Source organism: Harmonia axyridis, chromosome 5 (assembly GCF_914767665.1).
Source record: "Harmonia axyridis chromosome 5, icHarAxyr1.1, whole genome shotgun sequence".
In the NCBI taxonomy this organism is placed as follows: Eukaryota; Metazoa; Arthropoda; class Insecta; order Coleoptera; family Coccinellidae; genus Harmonia; species Harmonia axyridis.
In genome coordinates this window covers 32,576,662-32,597,359 of record NC_059505.1, presented here as the reverse complement: position 1 = coordinate 32,597,359, position 20,698 = coordinate 32,576,662, and the positions used below count along the sequence as shown (strand labels likewise).

At 37.4% G+C, this 20,698-nt stretch overlaps 1 protein-coding gene across 12 annotated transcripts in view; it reads left to right on the top strand.

Moving 5' to 3' along the window:
- The window catches only part of LOC123680809 (disintegrin and metalloproteinase domain-containing protein 11), a 656,359-nt gene that overhangs the window by 437,665 nt on the left and 197,996 nt on the right, over nucleotides 1–20,698 (top strand). For all 12 annotated transcript variants that reach the window (XM_045618921.1, XM_045618915.1, XM_045618912.1 and 9 more), the window contains exon 2: nucleotides 73–123. In XM_045618921.1, the coding sequence (XP_045474877.1) occupies nucleotides 73–123 (51 nt within the window). The remainder of the gene's footprint in view (nucleotides 1–72; nucleotides 124–20,698) is intronic.

Here is a 20,698-nt window from a genome sequence, read left to right as displayed (position 1 = left end):
AAAAAACATTATGCATTTATTATTGAGAAAAAATTTTTTTTTCATATACTAATTTTAGTTTTTTTTTTTCAGAAACTGACTACACACTCGACGATTCATTCTGGATTGACGAAACTCCAGCCGGTAAGTATTTTTTCTAATGATGATAGCATTTTGTCGGCAAGATAGTATGATAATGACCAAGTTGACCCTTAGAAAATTTGTTTGTACTGATTTATCCTGTCCTCAACAGATTCATCTCATACACATCCACAAAAAGATAATAGATAAAAACACGCGAATTAGGTTCTATTGAACTATTTCAAACGAAACTGGCAAAATATTTTGGGTGTTCACTAAGGATTGAAGTTATTTTTTAAATAAAACAATTCAGATTTCATACTACTGTTTATTTATCGTGAAAACTTGCTATAGTATTCGAATGCTTACTACAAAATATCCAATAGAGATCGACGATTACGAAAGAATTAAAGTAAACGTACGAGTCAAACACCATCTAGACTGAGTAGAAATATGTATGAAACAATTTTATTGGATTGTGATTTATCATCCAGTTTTCTACGAAATAATAATTTGATCACCAAATAGGAATAATTTCAAACGCGTTGATATCCTGTTAAATTCCTTTGCTTCATTTTATAAAAAACATATGCTTGACGAAAAAACACCTGTTCGGAAAAAAATTACTCACATTAAAGTATCCTCTTGCTGACCATCATTAATTAACTGCAACTCTACAAACAATAAAAGTCAACATTCATATTTGAGCTGGATGCAACACGTCAAAGATTATAAAGAATATAACATCTTTACGGGGCAAATCGGAGAAAACAGATTGAAAAAGAAGGAATTTCAAATTGAATTGGACAGAAAATAAGTGTCTTTCAGTATCAGGTAATATATTTTTGAAATGCACTGGTCGATATGGACAGAGACGTACCTCAACTTAGAAATTCTCAAATCGTATTCATTTTGAAGATATATGTGGAATTTTTTTTCCATATCTCAAAAGTGAATATGATTTGAGAACATCTCTTGAGAACAATTCAAAAATTCATTTTGTTGGTATGAGAACAGTATCCAATTAACGATGGAAGAGTTGTTGCAGTCTCAAGTATTATATTCATGTCAAGAAATTTCCCATGACCGATTTGCAGATTTGCAGCTGTATGTCCTCAATAACTTCACGAATACCATCTTTCAGGTCTTGAAGTGATTTCAGGGAATTTGCATAGAACTTATCTTTCACGTAGCCCTGAAAGAAAGTCTAAAGGTGTTGAATCTCAAGATCTTAGTGGCCAATTGTGATCAACTGTTCTTTCAAAATTGCGATCGTTCCGTTACTTTTGTGGCAAGTGGCGCCATCTTGTTGAAAATGAACGTCGTCTCCCATCAATATATTTCATTTCCGGCCATAAAAATCATTAATCATAGCTAGGTAGCTCAATTATTTCAACGTGACCGTTGCATCAGCCTCATTTTCGAATAAGTTAGGTCCAATGTCATCACCAGCCCAAAAACCTCGACAAAAGTGACTCGACAGGCTTTCCAACATTCATTCTTGGATTTTCCGAGCCACAAATGCGACAACACTGTTGATTTACGTAGCCTAAATAAATGGAGATCAGATAGATAAAAAAAGGCTTTCCGCAGTGACGAATTCTTTGAAAAGAAATTCAATGAAAACCTTATATAAATCTTTTGAGTGAAACATATCATACCTATTTTTGATTTGACCATTGAAACGGTATAGACCCCTCTAAAGAGGGATTACCACCATGTGGCTTTTCACCTATCAGTTAAATTTTGGCGCTCCTGCAATGACCAAACTTTGAACGATGTACAAAGTTGTACATTTACTTCTTTTATTTTTTCGAAGCAGATAAGTAGAGGGCAGCACTATACGACGGTCGATTATTTTTTTCACCAAATTATGATTTGACCTCTTGTGTGATGATTTTAGTGAGTTTTTTCTCAGGAATATTTCAACATATCAGTGTTTTGTACAAAGTATCATTGATTTATTTGCGAAAAATGGAAAGTTACCAAAAATATTTTTTTCCGCAAATCAAGAATATTTACTTTCTTCGATGTGGATTATTGTTCAAATTATGGAAACCCCATAAAAATCGGTGATCTGTAAGAAGAAATATCTCTTATTTCGTTTTGAACTGAGCAACCACGTGGTGGTGGTCCCTCTTCTAAATTCATCTGAAAACATCATATATCCTTCAATATCCCCCAAGAAACTTTCAAGGGAGTAATCCCAAATCCCCGTTACGATCCTGCAATGCCCCTCTCCGGGACAGTATATTCGATTCCCGCGGGACTGTCCGAAAGATGGTTGTTTAGCCCGGAATAATACAGCGCTTTTCTTGGACGAATTCTACCCGGTAACAGATGACAGTTTGACTAATGGAACAGAGCGTCCGGACAATAAGATGGCGATTTGAAAAACTCGCACGAGTAAGACGGGGTCACCGCCTTCGTGTTTTTCCAGATTGTCCTCGATTCTGGAAGGGGAATGATGTAACAGTGTCCACGCCTCAATTGCGTGTGTACTAATAGAACGTCAAATATGACGTATCGAATGATTTATCTTTCGGGCCGCTTGTTATGACGCACATGTGTTTTTCTTAAGGGGGTGGTGGTTTGTAGGTGAGTGGCTGGGATGATCTACCAATTTGGAGGAACTTGACTGAGTTGTTTTCTTCTTGTACCCTCGTTTCAGGGATATTGCGTTTTGTTCCTCGAAACGCAATGGAATAATAACTTCTTTCGTCAATAAAGTTTATCAACTACATACACACTACGTACAACTTTGCTTCCGCCGTTTGTTTCCCAAATTCGAGGCTTTATTGTGAAAAACTGATTATACATTTATAGTTTGAAGTATTGTACATTGCTGGCCACTCCTTTATCCAATCTTTCGGGCAGCGTACGAATCCCGCGTTGAAAAAACTGGTAATCCTTTGAAGCGGTCCACGAATCGATCCAATTTTTTACTTATTCATAAGACCGGAAAGTGCTGGTCAGCCAGGCCTTGTGCCATTCATCGAAACAAGTGATAATCCGAGGGAGTAACGTCTGGAGAATACGGCGGGTGGGGTAGCACTTTTCATTTCAACGATTCCAAGTGTGACTTGACCACTTTCACAACATGGGATCGATCATTGTCATGCTGTAAAATCACTTTATCATGGTTCTCGTTGTATTTCGGCCGTTGGCTTTCAATGCTCGTCTCAAACGCATTAATTGCGTTCGATAACGATTGCCTGTGATTGATTCAGTCAGTTCCAACAACTCATAACACACTACGCCGAGCTGGTCCCAACACTTCTGAGCATTGACCTTGGAACCCCGAATATTCGGTTTAACCGTCGACGTGGAAGCATGGTCGGTATATCTTCATGATTTTCTAGGCTTGGGATGATCTTAATGAACCCATTTTTCGTCTTCAGTCACAATGCGATGCAGAAAGCCCTTCCGTCTTTGCCTTATTGCAAGCAGCGGTTCACGAGCACACGAACACCGTTCAACATCTCTTGGCTTCAACTCGTACGGCGCCCTATTTGTTTATTTCTGAATCATTCCCATGACTTTCAGGCGTTTTGAAATGCCTTGTTGCGTCACTCCCAATGATCCTGCCAATTATTGTAGCGTTTAACGCGAGTCTCAATCAAGTGATGCCTCCAATTCCACATTTTCGGAAACCTTCTCTCTTCCACCTAGTCTTTGACGTCAATATCAGCGTTTTGAAGCGTTGAAAACGCTCTCGGCACGCTTTTCTACTAATAGCGGCCTCACCATAAGTATTTGAGAGCATTTGATGAGCATCAGCCGTAGATTTCTTCATATTGAAGCTGAAAATCAAAAGAGAGAGAATTTGGATCGTAAGCTGACATGTTTAATCGACAATAACTTTAAGATGACACAAATCGTTACAGCCATCTATTGCAAAATGGCGGACGCAAAGTTGTACACCTGAGTTTCCTGAGTCATCTGGCAGCATCTCAACACCCATCTCGTTGAGATGGAACGAAAACAGTATACCGTCACCCTGTATGTAATCTCAACTGTCAGACCAAGTCAGTGAAATTGAAGGGAACAAGTGATTCGAACAATTCTGAGTAATATCAAATGCGAGCTCGTTTGACTTAATACAGAACCATGGAATTTCTGCATGAAAACACCGGTGTACGGGGAAGTTTCGTTCGCGAAACTGCATCTTGATTTCGTGCTGCCGCTTCGGCACACAAAATAAGACTTGCGAGCTCTGCCGACAACAGGCTCCACTATATGAAGTTCGTTGAACAGTAAATTCTAGATGTAGTGGTGGATTGCAAGTCGAGTAGAATAATGTTGGATAAATTATCTCATATGGTGCACCAAGGAGATGCAGAGGGTATAAAATTTTTGGGGATATGGATGACGTTAATGGGATTAGTGTGTTCATTGATGCCTCTTCGGATTGTACACTTATCCCTTAGAGGAAAATAGAATATGAATATCATAATTTTAAAGAATTTTATGCTGTCAAAAATGTCATATCATTATTCCTTCATATTACTGAAAAAACTAATGAGCATTGTGCCATCATCCAATGGCAGAGTGATCAGAGAAATTTATAGAAATAAAGGGTCTCAGTGCGAAACAATTGTCTGCATAAATGTAGGCTTGGTTAATCGATCGTCTAGAGGTATGATTCGATTACCTGGCCTTTCGCTTTTCCTCCGTGACTTTGTCGGATTTGTAATGATCAAACTCTTTTGAATTATTTACATTTATTTACAAAGCCACACTTATACAGTACAAACTAAGTATTGAGAAGATCTTAATTACGTCTTCATTACAAGTTTCTCACTACGGTACTGAATTTCGTCTTTAACTCGAGTATTAATTACTCGAAACGTCTTCGATTATCACGTCTTCGTCGTACTTCAAGTTTTCGGTCGTCTCGTCTCTAACTTGTTCGCGACTCGTCTTAATCTAGTCCGCGAACCGTCTTTACCTCGTACTCTTAAGTTGACCGACCGAACTTGACTCGTCTTAGACTTGCCTTGAACTGACTCTCGACCCGCACTTTCTTCGTCCCCTGACCGCAACTTACCCCGTCCACTTTGAATATCCTTCCCTCCTTCCGGCTTGACCACACCCTTAGGGAAAGTACCATCCCTTAGTCCAATGAGTTTTGCCGTACCACCCACAAAGATCCTCGCGGATTCCTGGAAATCGAATATTCTCGAAGGACTAGAACCTGATACACAGATGTGACACATCTGGTACAACCGTCTTGTTCTCGAACTTTCTCAACCCCAGTAAGTCTCTTAAGATTTACAACCGACATGACACATCTTCGACACCCCAAAGAATTACACATCCTTTTTACATTATACAATAACAATTCGTTCCCTGTAAATTCATTGAAACTGTCATGCCCTCGACATTTGAAGAAACTAATAGGTCTTGAAGCATCCTGTTGACCATCTCAATTATTTACAGGAAACAATAACTGGATCCTACTCAAATATAGGAAATATTGAAGTAATACTTACGTAAAAAAATTATGAATCCTTCATTAAGTCCTTTCTCATTTCGAAGGCTTTCCTCAATTCAATTCCTGAAAAACTCTCTAGAAATGAACCGTTGAAAACTGCCTCCCCTCTCTTCAAATTGAATCATCATTCTGCCTTTCCATCATGCAAACAAGAAACTCAATCAAGGCATCCGTAGCGCGACAACAATAGTCGTCAGCCCTAGCTTAATCCGACCGTAGACTTAATTGAGGCACAAAATCACATTACACATACTCAACCGCCCGACAAGAACAACTTCCATATTAGCAGTCCGAACAAGACGTCTGCCAACACACACTGAGACTACTAGAATTAATATCTTGACCCGGCTCAAAAATGCATTACCGAGTAATTGCTTTATAACTAACACAGTCGGGAGCACGAAATTACGGGCGCCTGAAAAGCGCCATTGGCCGACAACGGGACCGAATTTGGCGGCCCTTCTCGCTCCATACAATTTAAATTGAGTTAGCAGATCAAGACAATAAACTACCGGGGTCTCCAATTAACATGAAAATGGTATAAAATAATGGCGTACGTAAATAATACCCTTCAGCGGCGACAAACGGCAAATGATTTCATCTGAATGGACGCCACTCTTATCCGGCATTCTTGGATGTCGCTACGGTGCATAATGCGAGCGGATTCTGGGAATTCTTCCCGGTTTTCCTCAGTGTATTCTGGAATTGAGTTGTAAACAAAGAAGCTTGACGTGGGTCCTTTGGAGTTATGACATTTCTTTGGACGATTCGCTACGTTTGTAGAGAAGATCTAGTAAGCAACGTTATGTGGAAAACCTCATATATTTCCTCAAACTTGAGCAGACCAATAGCAATAACTTATCTTCAATAATATCATCTGTATTTCTTTATGATTGATTTGAGGTTAAGTGGAGCTACAGTTCAACGCTGGTCAAAAGCAATAATGCGTCTTGGATTTCAAAAGCTGTTTGGAGCTGTTTAACCGAAATAAACAGGACTTTTCAATTTCTTCTTTGTTACCAGAACTAAAATATCATCTCCATGAAGGAAATTAGTTCAAATATTACTCCAGATATCTGTAAATTAGTTGATCTCCAGTTGAAATTCCTATCAATGAAGGCTTGGTTAATCGATGACCTAGAGGTATGATTTGATTACCTGGGCTTTCGTGTTCTTCTCCGTTACTTTGCTCGGGTTTGTAAAAATTAAACACTTTTAATTATATAAATATATTAACAAAGTCACACTTACAGTTCAAACACAGTATTTAGAAGATCTCAATTACTGTCTTAATCACAATTTACCAAAACGGTACTGAATTTCGTCTCAAACTCGTTGAATGTTAATTACTCTAAATGCCTTGGAATATCGCGTCTTCGTCTTACTCTAAGTTTCGGTCGTCTCGTCTTTAACTAATTCTCAATTCATCTATCTAGTCCACGAACTGTCTTTCGTCTTTTCGTCTTACTTCTTGAGCCTCGACGGACCGATAACTAACTCTGACCCCTCCGAACTCGACTTCGACTCTTAACTTAGACTCTGACCCGGCTTAGACCGAACTTAGTCTCAACTGCCTGATCTCCTCTGGCTATCAACTGTCCCTCTTCCAACTTGGCCACTTCCCTAGCATCACCTTGATATCGGGGGAAAGTACCAAGTACCACCCCTAGTCCGGTAAGAGTTTTGCCGTACCGCCCATAAAACTCTTCGCGGATTACTGGAGATCTCAGCTCGAAGCACCAGCACGTAATACGCAGATGTGACATCTGGTACCACTGTGCTCGTTTTCGAGCTTTCGACACCTCGAAGAATCAACACTTTCTGTACACATCATTTACAACAGAAATTCGTTCCCTGTAAATTCATTGAAACTGTTATGCCCTCGATGCTTGAAGAAACTAATAGGTCTCGGAGCATTGGTGACATTTCACCAACGGTCCTACATCAATAGTAATCCCTAAAAAAAATATATTTGTGCTTATTTCGATTTCTCTCTCATCGATGTTGATATTCTTTGGAAAGATTGTGTACGACTTTGTGCTGGATAAATACAATATGATATTGGTCTTCAATCTGAGCTCACTCCTGTTACAGCAGACTGCAACTTTTGACATTGTTGCTTTTAGGTGATTAGTCACTAAGTCAACATTTTTGGACGTTATGTGAATATTGTTGTCATCTGTATACGAATGGGTGTTAATATCATCTCCGAATTGGTCCTGAACTATCAGATATGCCTCTTCCGTTAATTCAATGGTATACGATAACTCTGCCATTGTTTCGTTTCCTCAATAATGATTGGTTTCTCATTCTGGATATCATCCGGCAAAGCATCTTTGTATACTATAAAAAGAATAGGACCCAGAGTAGTGCCCTGTGGGACTCCCTTAATAATATCTTTTTCATAAGATAGAATTTTTTCATTTTCACATAGTGTATATAAAAATGTAAATAGATAAATAAGCATTCTTAAACACTACCAAAAACGGGCTCCGAGCTTTCAATCCTCTTCAACCGCAGCACAGATCCACAAACGAAAATAATAAACCAAAAATCGCGTTCATATATATCACAAGAGGTGACATCCGACGTTTTATGAATATGGCGCGGATAATCTGAATACCCAACAATGAAAACTAGGAGATCACTTTCCCAGTCGAAAGTACAATGGGGACCCATCCCACATCCTGCAGGAAGGCATTCATCATCGGAATGGGAGCCATCATTGCCATAGGCCTTTGAACCGTTTCGAAACCGTCCGAAATTTATGACACAATATAACAAATTTACGAGTATAACCACTCGATCCCAGAGGTATGGGGAGGCGCGTTCCGCAGTCGAAATTAAAATTCTTCATTTAATGTCCTGGGACAAACGGAAGAATAGCCGACATCTGCAAGATAAACGAAGGAGCAGGGGCTTCAAATCCAATCCTTTATGTGGATACCGTAAAATTTATTCGCAGGTTGTTATCCTCACTTAAGGACGAATGGGTGGATTCGTCCTATCCAGGGCTATAAAATCCGGATTCGATGAGTTAATCAGCGTTTCTTATCTTATGCGTGCGGGACACGTGATTATGCGATATCGTATGACAGAGATCGAGAGGAGTTTAGGTACCAATGGAAGGTATTTAAAAAGTTTAAGAAGTCCATTCCAATATCTGTATATGGAACAAATTGGCGGATGCGTCGGTTCTTATCAGCTCTTAACAGGCCAATTGAAAAGTCCCCGGTCTTTTTTTTTTTTAATATGAAACATTCTTTATTTTCATTAGTTCAACCATGAATTATAAATCGATAGATAACAAGAAGTCATTTGAGTTCTTATAAATGACAAATTTATAGAATATTTTTACCCTCAAAATAAGGTTATTCTTCAGGCAGCGATCCAAACTTGTCTGAACTGTTTGCGCGAACGGATCTAGTAAAATACAGCCAGGGATATAAAAATTGGTAATATTCTATACAGATTTTAATAACAATCAACTAATATTGCTTAGTTCATTCAAATATCTCCTCACAAGTTTTGATCAATATCCCTTGCTCTATTGAGTTTCACGTCTTCATTCAATTGATCTTCATCATTTTCTACTATTTTGACTGCCTCATCAAGTAACTTTTGATGTACTTTACCCTGTGAGTTGGTGAAATATTCTAAAAGTGTATCCCAATATTTGGCATTGTATAAATTTTGGACCAACCAAATCTGCCTCAATTTTTCAAATTTCCATTCAGATTTATTATATTTCCGATTTGATAAATAGTTCAAAGCTTTTTTCTGGCAATCGATATCCGATTCAATTTTTTTTGCTTTCTCCATTTGATGTTTCTTCAAACGTTTCAAACTTCGTTTTGAAACAGAATTTTCGGGTTTTTCAGTTACACTTCCATCTTCATCCTTAGATTTTTCATTCAATTTTTCCTTGCTTAGTTCATTTCGTTTTCTTTTCTTTGGTTCGATAATATCATCACTCTTCACTTGATCATACTTAATCGAATCCTTTTGCTTAGGCTTCTCGGGTTGACGTCTTATGCCGATTTCTTCATTCTCAATTTTTTTTAAAACAGTGGAAGCATCTATTTTTATTTCTTTTTGTTCCTGTGATAAAAGTGATTCAGCTGTACTTCTGGTTACTGTCTCTTCGTTAAAACAAATTCGCTTATTATGACCACGGTTACGTTTTTTTAATGATTTTTGTTCTACTTCCATTGTGAAATATAAAAATATCAAATATTTTATTCGGTAAAAAGAGTCTACCATAGTAAAACACATTTTTTTTGGCGAAATTCGATTTTATTAATCAACATAATTGCCTTCGAGGGCGATACAGCGATTATAGCGATCTTCCAACTTTTGGGTAACATTTTTGTAGTATGATTTGTCTTTCGCTTCAAAATAGGCCTCAGTTTCGGCCGAGGTTTCGGCTATTACATCTTTATTGGCACTGAATTTCTTTTCAGCGAGCATTCTTCTGAAGTTTGAGAACGGGAAAAAATCGCTGTTAATGCACTGGCCCTTTCGGAGGTAAAATTCAGGTTTATTGCGCTTGAACAGCTTCAAACACTGCTCAGAATCTTCAACACGTTGTTGATTTTGATCGATTGTGAGTTCGCGCAGCACCCATGACTATATAGCTATAGACGTCACCATCCTAATGGATTTGACATACACACATTGCATTCAATTCCGTTGAACAAATTTTTTGATGCTTCTTCTGACGAAATATAAAAATCTTCAGAATACGAACACACGCTATTCGATGCCAGAAAAGAAAAGGAAATTCTCATCTATTCGTAGGTCGAACGAGGAAATAACTATTCATGAAGCGAATTGTCTGAGCCTGCATTTCTACTTTTTTTATGCCGATATAATGAGCTACGTTCCCGAAGGAATACGCCCTTGTTTTAATGAGGGTTATCCTGTTTGTCGCCATCATAATACCCCTAATGATCTGGGATTGATATGCCGATCCGAACTACAATAATTATATTCCAGATAGGTATTTACTATGATACGATACAATTATAGGAAAGTAGGAATACGGAGAAGGAAAACAAGAGGAAAACAAACAAAGAGAACCTCTTTCTGAGGATTGCGGTGTTTCATCCCAAGATCACTGATCAAATCTTCAGTTTGGCACACCTTCCCTGTCCATCGTGGTGGGGTAACTCTCACGTAGAGCGGTGGGTTTTATATACCCACCGGTGTCGCATTAAGGTATGATGCGAAGTACATAGAGCCATCTCTCGGACATGCAAATAGTCACTACACCATGAATGCAATGGACTTGACGTTGTATAGTATATCCAAAGTTACTTGAACTAGTCCATAAAAACGTTTGGCCAGATGTCCCTTTGATGTGGATACCACGATCCGCTAAATACCGGGGTTTATTTGAGAGTACTGCTCCAGGGTAGAAATTTTGCTTTGATGTAGGCAAAGACGAATTTTCTTTACAGAAAATGTAGGAAAAAGTGAGAGAAGCGTTGGAGTACGAGTATCATTTTTGAAGGCTATGTTGACGAGTAAAGTCAATTTTTTTAAGAGAAAATGTGTTTGTACTGGTAAAGTGGGGTACGTATCGAATGAAGAGTTAAGTTCTTAAAAGAAAGATGCAATATGCCATGCATTTCCACTCTCTCTTGGAGTTAAAAAGTTTCAGTTCGTAAACCACCCATTTGGACCACCCTGTACATGTGGCGCAATAAAATTCCAGGTTCACTTCGGCGTGCCTGATCGAGCATTTATATGTCGGATTCGGCATAAATCATATGTTCGACTTCGGGGAAAAGCAACTATGTTCTTTTTGCGCAATTTTGATTCACGGCTGCATTTCTCTACTATCGAGAAAAGAATCTGAACGTATTTTATCTGAGAGTTCGCGATTGTCCGACGTAGAGCTGCCGGAGAACCTATTCTAGTGGTGAAATATGGGTTTACGGGATCGTGGAATGCGGTAACAGCATAATTCTGATCGATGGGGTTATTTTTATATTTACTTCGCTTACCTAAGACGCAAGGAGTTTGCGGGAGTGCTGATTATTTGCTGGGTCGCCTTCCTGGGAAGAGATATCAGATGTGGCACTTTATCTAGGCTATAAAGCCTTCAAGAACACTATTTCCTTCGGTAAACAACTTGCCGAAGGTTGAATTGTTTCAATTTGTTTTTGGCACTTATATTCGGCGGATTATTCTGTTGTGTTTATTTTGGAATTATGTTCGAAAATTATGGCATGATGAGCTTCACTGATGTTAGCAACCATCGGGGGTCTCAAGTATGAGGAGGCCTCGGAAGGAAGTTAAACAATGTTCGAATTAAGTTTATTCAATCTTTATGTATCTCAGGGTTAGATTAATGATTGTTCAAAATTTCAGAAAAATTCAACTGCATGGAAATGACCGCCACGGCTGAGGGTGCAGCACCATATCCTGCACAAAAATTTTCCATGACCAATTCGCTGTACAATTTTGGCTGTATTTCCTCGACTACTTCAAAAATTTCATCTTCAAGGTCTTCAAAGTCTAACGGTGTGATATCACAAGATTTCAGTGGTTGATTGTGATCATTTCTTCAAGAAAAAAATTTTCTCGCAAAATTGCGATTGTTTCGTTGCTTGTGTGTCACGTAATTGAAAATGAACATATCAAGAACTTTCAATTCCAGCCATAGACAATCATCAATCATATCTCGGTAGCGAAGCCCATTCACTGAAACAGTTGCACCAGCCTCATTTTCGAATATAAGGTCCTATCACACCACCAGTCCAAAAACCGCAGGAAACAGTTCTTCCAGTCTTCCAGTCTTGCGAAATCATTTTCTTGATGACTTGACGTAGCAAAACTGATATCGAAAGTACCGGAGAAATAGATTTGATCGAGAAATATTCATCTTCAATTTTTCAACATGTGTCACAGAATTTAGCCAAACATCATCGAAAGCATTATGCAAACTTTCTAATTTCTTCTCGATGTCTGTAGTATCCTTTGTCGATGTTTGATTGAATTCAGTAACTCCCCAATACAGTTCTAATGATGATATGTAGAAAAAATTGCTACGAGACAGCACGTGTCCTCTTTCGGACAATGAAAGTTACCAAATCGACACATACTATTTCATATGATGGTCAACAAGAATAATGGGATCTATTCAAAAGGACTGTTAAAACAATAGAGGCCCTATACGAACCTGGCTCCCTATTAAATTTCCGGTAACTTGAAAAAACCTTGAATATTATAAATATTCTTGTCTATTTAACCGAGGAAAAACCCTCGTTTTATTAATCCACTTACGGACCGCACGGGTGTATGCATATCACTAGAAAAATAAAGAAATAATAAGTACAGCCAATGCAAGTAACCAAATCGGCTTGCGGTGTAACGTGGAATATATTAGCCAATAGAAACAATCAAATATGCACATTCTGATTCTAGATACTATCCGCTTTATTATCAGGGTTCAGTTGAAAGTATTGTTAGGCAATGAATACCATGGTTCCTAATAAATTGCTGGACAGTTGTACAACCCTTGTAAAATCAAAACATTCTAGGCTTCCTCCAAGTAGCTTCGGATATAGGTATAGGATATATAACACCAAATTACTCGTTTCTCCACTAGATAAAAGCAACACATCTTCCGCCTGTCTACAATCAACCAGAACATCAACCCCTTGTGTCGAATTGCAATTCGTGGAAAATCATTCATAACGCCCCCCCCCTCCCCACCGAACACTCATTAAATCTCAATCAGTGGCTGTGCTCCGAATCCTCCTAACCCCCAGGAACATCATCAGAAATAGGCCTTTCATTCAATTTGCAGTGAAATATGTTTCTATCAAGCTCATCGCGACGACACGATCGGCCGCATTGTCTGGTAATCTATCACAGGCCTTTATTCCGGGAAATAGTTTTTCTTTCATTACTGAAAATCCTTTTTTTCTCTCCGGTCGCCCTTTGTGCGAGATGTTATTGTGGCTATAATGAAAATTTTCATTCTTGTGTTCCGAACGACCTGAATTTCGGGGCTAATTGAAGTGTGTTATCACTTTGTAAGATTGGAAAATGGCGAAGGGGGGGATTTTTTTCTCGGTTTGAATGATGACGTGAGATAGATGTAGTGGAGGGTGACTGAGTGAAATGCAGCTGCGTCGAAAACGTTCCGAGAGGAGCTCAATAGTACAGAAAATGTTTATTCACCATCAAAATTCATTGGAACGCCTTCAAGTCAAGTGGTAGTTTTTCAATGTCAAGTATTTTTTATTAAGTACTTCGAAAAACTACTGCTCGACTCGAACTTGGGTTGATTTCAAGTCAAGCTTAAGCCACTTGGGCTTCAGTCGAATAGCTTGAATATCAAGCCAAGCCGAGATTCCCTAAATTTGGGTGACCATCAAGACCGGCGCAAACAATTTCAGCACCTGAAGCAAATAATTTTTTGGCGCCCCTGCTGTAAAAGTATGAAAAACCCCCCCCAACAAAAAACATCACCTGCCTCGATGATAATTCGCCATTTTTGATTTCTCTAGCGATTTTGCTAATCGTTTCTTTCTAAAGTCATTTCCACACGGATATTTTACCTACAATAAATTCCTGGATTTCTTAGACACCGAGCAACAATGCGTAAGTAATATCTGATTCTCACATTCACAATCGATCACATATGATCGATGAAAAATGACCTATCACACCACAAGATACAAAGGCGGTAGGGCATGCAAAGCTTCTAGAACTAGATGAGATGAAAAAAATATGTTCCGCTGGAAAACATTAAGCATTTATCAGTACCTAGCTTCAAATTCAGAATCATAGGAGTTTTCCATATGTTGAATGTGTAAACAACTTCCACGTAATTCGAAGTGTTGTTTTTTGTCTTTGTGAAATACTTTCCATTTCCCATTCAATTAGAGTAATAGGCAATGCTGCCTATATTGGTTGGGTTATTTATTGAAACAGTCGCTTCACTGTTTCACCCCTAACGCCGGCCCTGGTGATCATTTCCTATGTTTTCTATTGAATTTGCTCAACTTCGTCCTGTCTTTCATCAGCATCACATACTCTTCGTCGGTAAGGGTCATAATTACAAGCTATCGATTAAAAAAAAATCAGGGAAATAAACTAGAGGACGGCGGAGTCAGAATATTCTACTCTGATAATTCGATAGGGCAAACATCAAAGCTCTCCCCTTCGAAACATAACTCGTCCAACAGCGGAGCTAAGTTATCCAAATAGCTCCGAGTTATTTTGGAGATATTGGTTTTCAACTTCACGAGAGTCTAGCATTTCCACGGACTCGTAATTTCCTTTGATCCTTAATAACCTGGAACATCCAATATGTGCCTTCTTGCTCACGACTAATATAAGTGGCTATTCCTTGATATGTGCAATAACTTTCTGCTGAGAGGTTTCATAACATCCAGGTATGGAAATATAACGATGCTGAAGACCATATCGTTATTTCGATATGTGCACTTTTTCCTTCGGGGAATATGGTAGATCAAATTCGTCCATTGTATACTTGCTTTTAGCGTAATGAGAAACTGAAAACTGATTTTGTTATTCATGTTATAAGCGAACGACTGAGACTGATAATTCAATATATTGCTTGAGATACTGGTACCTCTCAGCTTGTTGAAATCCATCAATTTTCTGGGGGAATTTTGGAAATATTGCAACTGAGTAAGTGAGTACCCTTCAAATACCTCATTCAAATACGAAAAAATTGTGAATTGAATGCATTGACGTACAACTTTGCTTCCGCCATTTTTTTCCGAAATTCGTGGCTTTATTGTAGAACACAAGTTATACATTCATGATTCAGAGTATTGTCCATCGCTGGCCACTACTTTGTCCCATCTTTAGGGCATCGTACAAATACTGCGTTGAAATAACTGTTCATCTTTTGAAGCGATCCACGAATCAATCCAATTTTTAACTTCTTCCTGAGACCGGAAATGCTAGTAAGTCAGGCCGTGTGCCATTGATCGAAACAAGGGATAGTCCGAGGGAGCAACGTCTTTCCATTTCAACATTTTCAAGTATGTCTTGACTACTTGAGCAACATGGAGTCGATAATTGTTATGCTGTAAAATCACTTTATCATCCCTCTTATTGTATTGCGGCCGTTTGTTTTTCAATGATCGGCTCAAACGCATTAATTGCGTTCGATAACGATCACCTGTGATTGTTACAGTCAGTTTCAATAACTCATTTACTTCGCCAAGCTGGTCCCACCAAATACTGCGCATGACCTTAGAAATGTGAATATTCGGTTTGGCCGTCGACGTGGAATCAGGGCCGTAATATCCCCATGATTTTCTGCGCTTGGGATTATAGTAATGAACCAATCTTTCGTCTTTGCCTTGCAAGTCCGTGTTTGCCTTGCAAGCAGGTGTTCACAAACAAGTATGTATAGTCGTCGCTTGAGTTAGACGCGTTATTGAATCGTGCGTAAAGATTGAATAATTTCCTTGTGAGAACGAAATTCTTATTAAAAACTATTGTGTGTAACATCCTGCTGATATCACTCAGCAGTGATGGGAACCAAAACAAGAAGTTCCTCGGACCTAAAAGCCATTCTGAGTGATGTATTAAGTAATAAGGAAATTCATACATTGCTGTCACAATTAGTCATTGCGAATGTGGGTGAACTACTAAAGACAGAGGTATGTAATAAACTTGAAATTGCCAATAATGAAATCATAAAACTAAAAGATGAAGTTATGGCATTAAAAACTGAAATATCAATGTTAAGAAATGAAAATCATGAAGTTTCACGAGTGAAAGATAATCGATCCTCAAAAAATGTAAATACACAGATGATTAATAGTAATGAACAGCCTGTAACAATAAAAGAGCGCAAGAAATCTCCAAAAACATATGCAGCGGTAACAGAAGGTGTAGTAAGTGATCTTACTTCAATTAAATCTTCTGCAACTAAGGATCCCGGCGGCTCGAGTTTTAAGAGTACGCAGTCTTCACGGAAAAAACGACCAAATGTTGATAAAAATTCCATATATAAGCCTATTGTTAGTAAATCCACAATTGATAGATCGAAGGGCTTATTGATAGGTAGTGCAAAGCCTAAAATGGCTTGGTTATATATCGGTAAAATAAAGAATAAAGAAGCAACCTCAGATATGATCAAAGAATATATAAGTACTGAAAATATACATGGTGACCAGATAAAAATTGAGAAACTAGAAAGTAAAGGTCCTTATTCATCTTTCATGTTGGGAATACCTTATGATAAACTGGAAAAAATTGGGGATCCTAATTACTGGCCTAACGGCGTAGTTGTCAGACGTTACAATTTTTGGATGAAACGGGATATGGAGGCAAAAAATATTGATTTTTTAGGCCAAGCTCCGAAAGTGAATCAAAAGGATACTGTCTAGACATTATTGAGGAAAACAGTATTCATCGTTGCAAAATTATTGATTCCAGTGTTAACGATAATCAATCAGAAAATTGTGTGAGAATATTTCACCAAAACATTCAGTGTCTCAGGAATAAAATAGAAGAAATTGAACTCTTATTGGATGCACAAGGTATTGATATAGCTTGTTTTTCTGAGCACTGGCTCAAGGAAGATGAGTATAGTACAATTCAAATAAGGAATTATCATTTGTGTTCTATATTCTGTAGAAAAAACTTCAAAAATGGCGGCGTTGGCGTATTTATTAGAAATAAATTAAATGTTAAAATCGCCAATATCTTGTTCCTCGAAAGTAAGTCTCGAGAAAAAGACTTTGAAATATGTGGGACGCAATTAAGTTACAAGAATGGGGCAAAACTCAAAATTGTCACTTTATATAGGTCTCCAATAGTGAATAACATTACTTATTTTTTAGAGGAATTGGATATTGTTTTGGATAAATTATGTTCAGAAAAATGTACTGTAGTTTTATGTGGTGATTTCAATATTGATTATTCTGATGATACCAGTGTGTTCAAATTAGAACTTAAAGACATATTAACGTCTCATAATATTGAAGTAGTAGTTGATGGACCTACAAGATTTGGTAAAACAAAAAATAGTTCCATTGATTACATATGCACGAACATCGAGAATGCTGATCTAGTTGAGTCTGTTGTTATTGATAGCGGAATCTCTGATCATACTTCTCAATTGCTGACAATTAAATTGAACCATGATTCTAAAATGAAAAATTATAAATATTCTAGAATATATAGCACAGAAAATTATGAAACCCTTTCATTTCATCTTTCAAAGGAAACTTGGCAAGCGGAATATAAGTCAAAATCCATTCATGATTCATTTGAAAATTTTATTCACAGTCTGTCATATTATATAGACATATCATTTCCTTTAATTCGACAAATATTAAATAATAAAGAACGTAAGAAACCATGGATAACTAAAGGTATTAAAGTGTCATCTATAATGTTAAAACATCTATATGCTCTAGCTAAAGCCACACAACATCCTAATGCAGTTAGTTTTCATAAAAAGTATCAAAAAATCTACAGGAAGTTAATTCTAGCTGCAAAAAGACATTACAACAATGATATTTATAATAGAGCTGATAACAAATCAAAAGCAGTCTGGACCCTTATCAATGATAATATAGGATCAAACATGGTTAGCAAAACACAAGAAATTTTAATAGATAACAAATTAGTTGATGATCCATTGGAGATCTCGCGTTATTTTAACGAATTTCTTATAGAACAACCTCTGAAATTGCATAATGGAATAACACAGATCTTGGTTAACCATAAAACTCCCAACTTGATTAAAAATGTGAATACCATGTTTATAACATCAGTTACGGAAACAGAGATTTTTAATTTGATTCATAGTCTTCGAAACTCAAATTCACATGGTAATGATAACATAACATCTAATATACTCAAGAACATGGCTTTGATAATAACTCCCATATTGACTTATTTAATAAATAAATCACTGCTCGATGGAATATTTCCTGATATCCTCAAACTGGCACGTGTCATAATGATACATAAGAAGGGTGATCCTAAAGTAATTGAAAATTATCGCCCAATTTCACTTTTGTCGACTTTGTCAAAAATTCTTGAGCGAGTAATATGTGAAAAAATCAATAAATTTTTAAATCGTTTTGAAATCTTGTCATCGTGTCAACATGGTTTCAGAAAAGGTCGGTCAACCCAAACAGCGATATTCAGTTTCATCAATAAACTCTATGATAATATAAATGAAGGTAAATGGAACATAGCATTATACATGGATTTGAGTAAAGCATTTGATGTTGTATCACATGACTTGCTTCTTGAAAAAGTGGATAGATTAGGTCTTCGCGGTAAAATAAACCAACTTTTGAAATCTTACCTAAGCAATAGAATGCAATTAGTGGAGGTCAATGGTTGTAAGTCGTCCATATTGAACATTTCCTCGGGTGTTCCCCAAGGTTCCGTGCTTGGACCCTTGCTTTTTTTATTATATATCAACGACTTGCCAGATATTGTTGAGAATGCTGAGGATCTAACATTGTTCGCAGATGACATTACATACTTATGCTCGGGAACCTCGCTCACTGACGTTTTATGTAAAGCACAGAGACACATAAATTTATTTTGTGATTGGTTTGAATCAAACAAGTTGTTTCTAAATACTTCTAAAACGCTTTTTGTTTGTTTTAGGCTTAAGAACTACTTAGAACATAAAAATAAGAGTTTTCTGTTAAGGGTGAAACATAGGTCAATTGAGCATGCTACCATCACAAAATTTTTAGGTATAATCATTGATGACAGCCTCAACTGGTATCAGCATATTGAATGTTTATGTAAAAAGTTGTCTTCTGTTTGTTATGCTCTTTATAGGTTAAAAACTATAACCAATATGGAAATTTGCATGGCTTATTACAATGCTCAATTCAAGTCAAGGATAGTTTATGGCCTTGTATTCTGGGGGACTTCTCACGCACTAAATCGAGTCTTTCTTCTTCAAAAGAGAGCATTACGAAATATGGCTGGAGTTCCTATGAGAACATCATGTAGAGGGCTTTTCAAAAAATTCGGTGTTTTGCCAGTGGTATCTCAGTTCATCTTGGAAATTGTAACATATGTAAAAACTAATGACGGTTCATTTCTGCGTATGAATTACAATCATACTTACTCTACAACACACTCTTCGCTACTGATCATACCACGTCACACTCTGGTGGGATATGAGAGGTCTCCCAGATATATGGGAATTAAGTTGTTCAATTCCCTTCCAAAGAGCTATAGGGATATTGAGAGTGTACAAAGTTTCAGAAGGGCAGTTAATGATTTCTTAATGTCTCAATGTTTCTATACCCTAACTGAATATTATGATTGTTGTAAGCATATCATGTTAGGAAGTTGATATACTTAATATGTTTTAAATAATGGCTAGTATGTGAAATTTTTCATTCTATTGTTGTTTTATTGACTTATCCAATACGTATTTGTAATATGTCGCTATGGATGAATAAATTATTATTATTATTATTATTATTATAACATCTCTCGTCTTCAACTCGTACGGCACCCAATTTTATTGTTTTTGAATCATTCCCATGAGTTTCAGAGGTTTTCAATTGGCTATTGTCACTTCCAATGATACTGCCAATTCCTATTGCGACATGAGTCTTGGCAGAAAATTAAAACCTCCCGCAAATGACCAGAATTTGACTCGTAAGCAGAGATGTTCAATCGAGTATAACTTCATGATGCAGACATAAATCAACTATTTCGATGACGTTATGTTCACAAATACCGAAGTCTACTGTATGACATCTACGATGTAATTATCTTGAATACCACTTACCGCTACAGCCATCTATTCCAAAATGGCAGAAGCAGAGTTGTACACCTAATACATTTGCAAGCGAGCACCCAAAAGCTCCTGACTGCAAATCAGGCCAAAAACCTTCGTAAACGCTGAATTGGAGATATTGCTCGATGAGGATCTTTGCCAAATGTAAAAAGCGCATTCTTCAGCATTAGGAGTTAACAGCCAACCCATTTCCAAGTGACTCCATGCATTTGGAATGATTCAAAAACAGGGAATTTGGGTTCCTTAGGAATTGAAGTCCAAGGACGTTGAATGTCGTTTTTTCGCCTGTGAACAACTTCTTCAGCTGCAAAAAAAAGGTTTTTCTCCATCGCATCGTGACG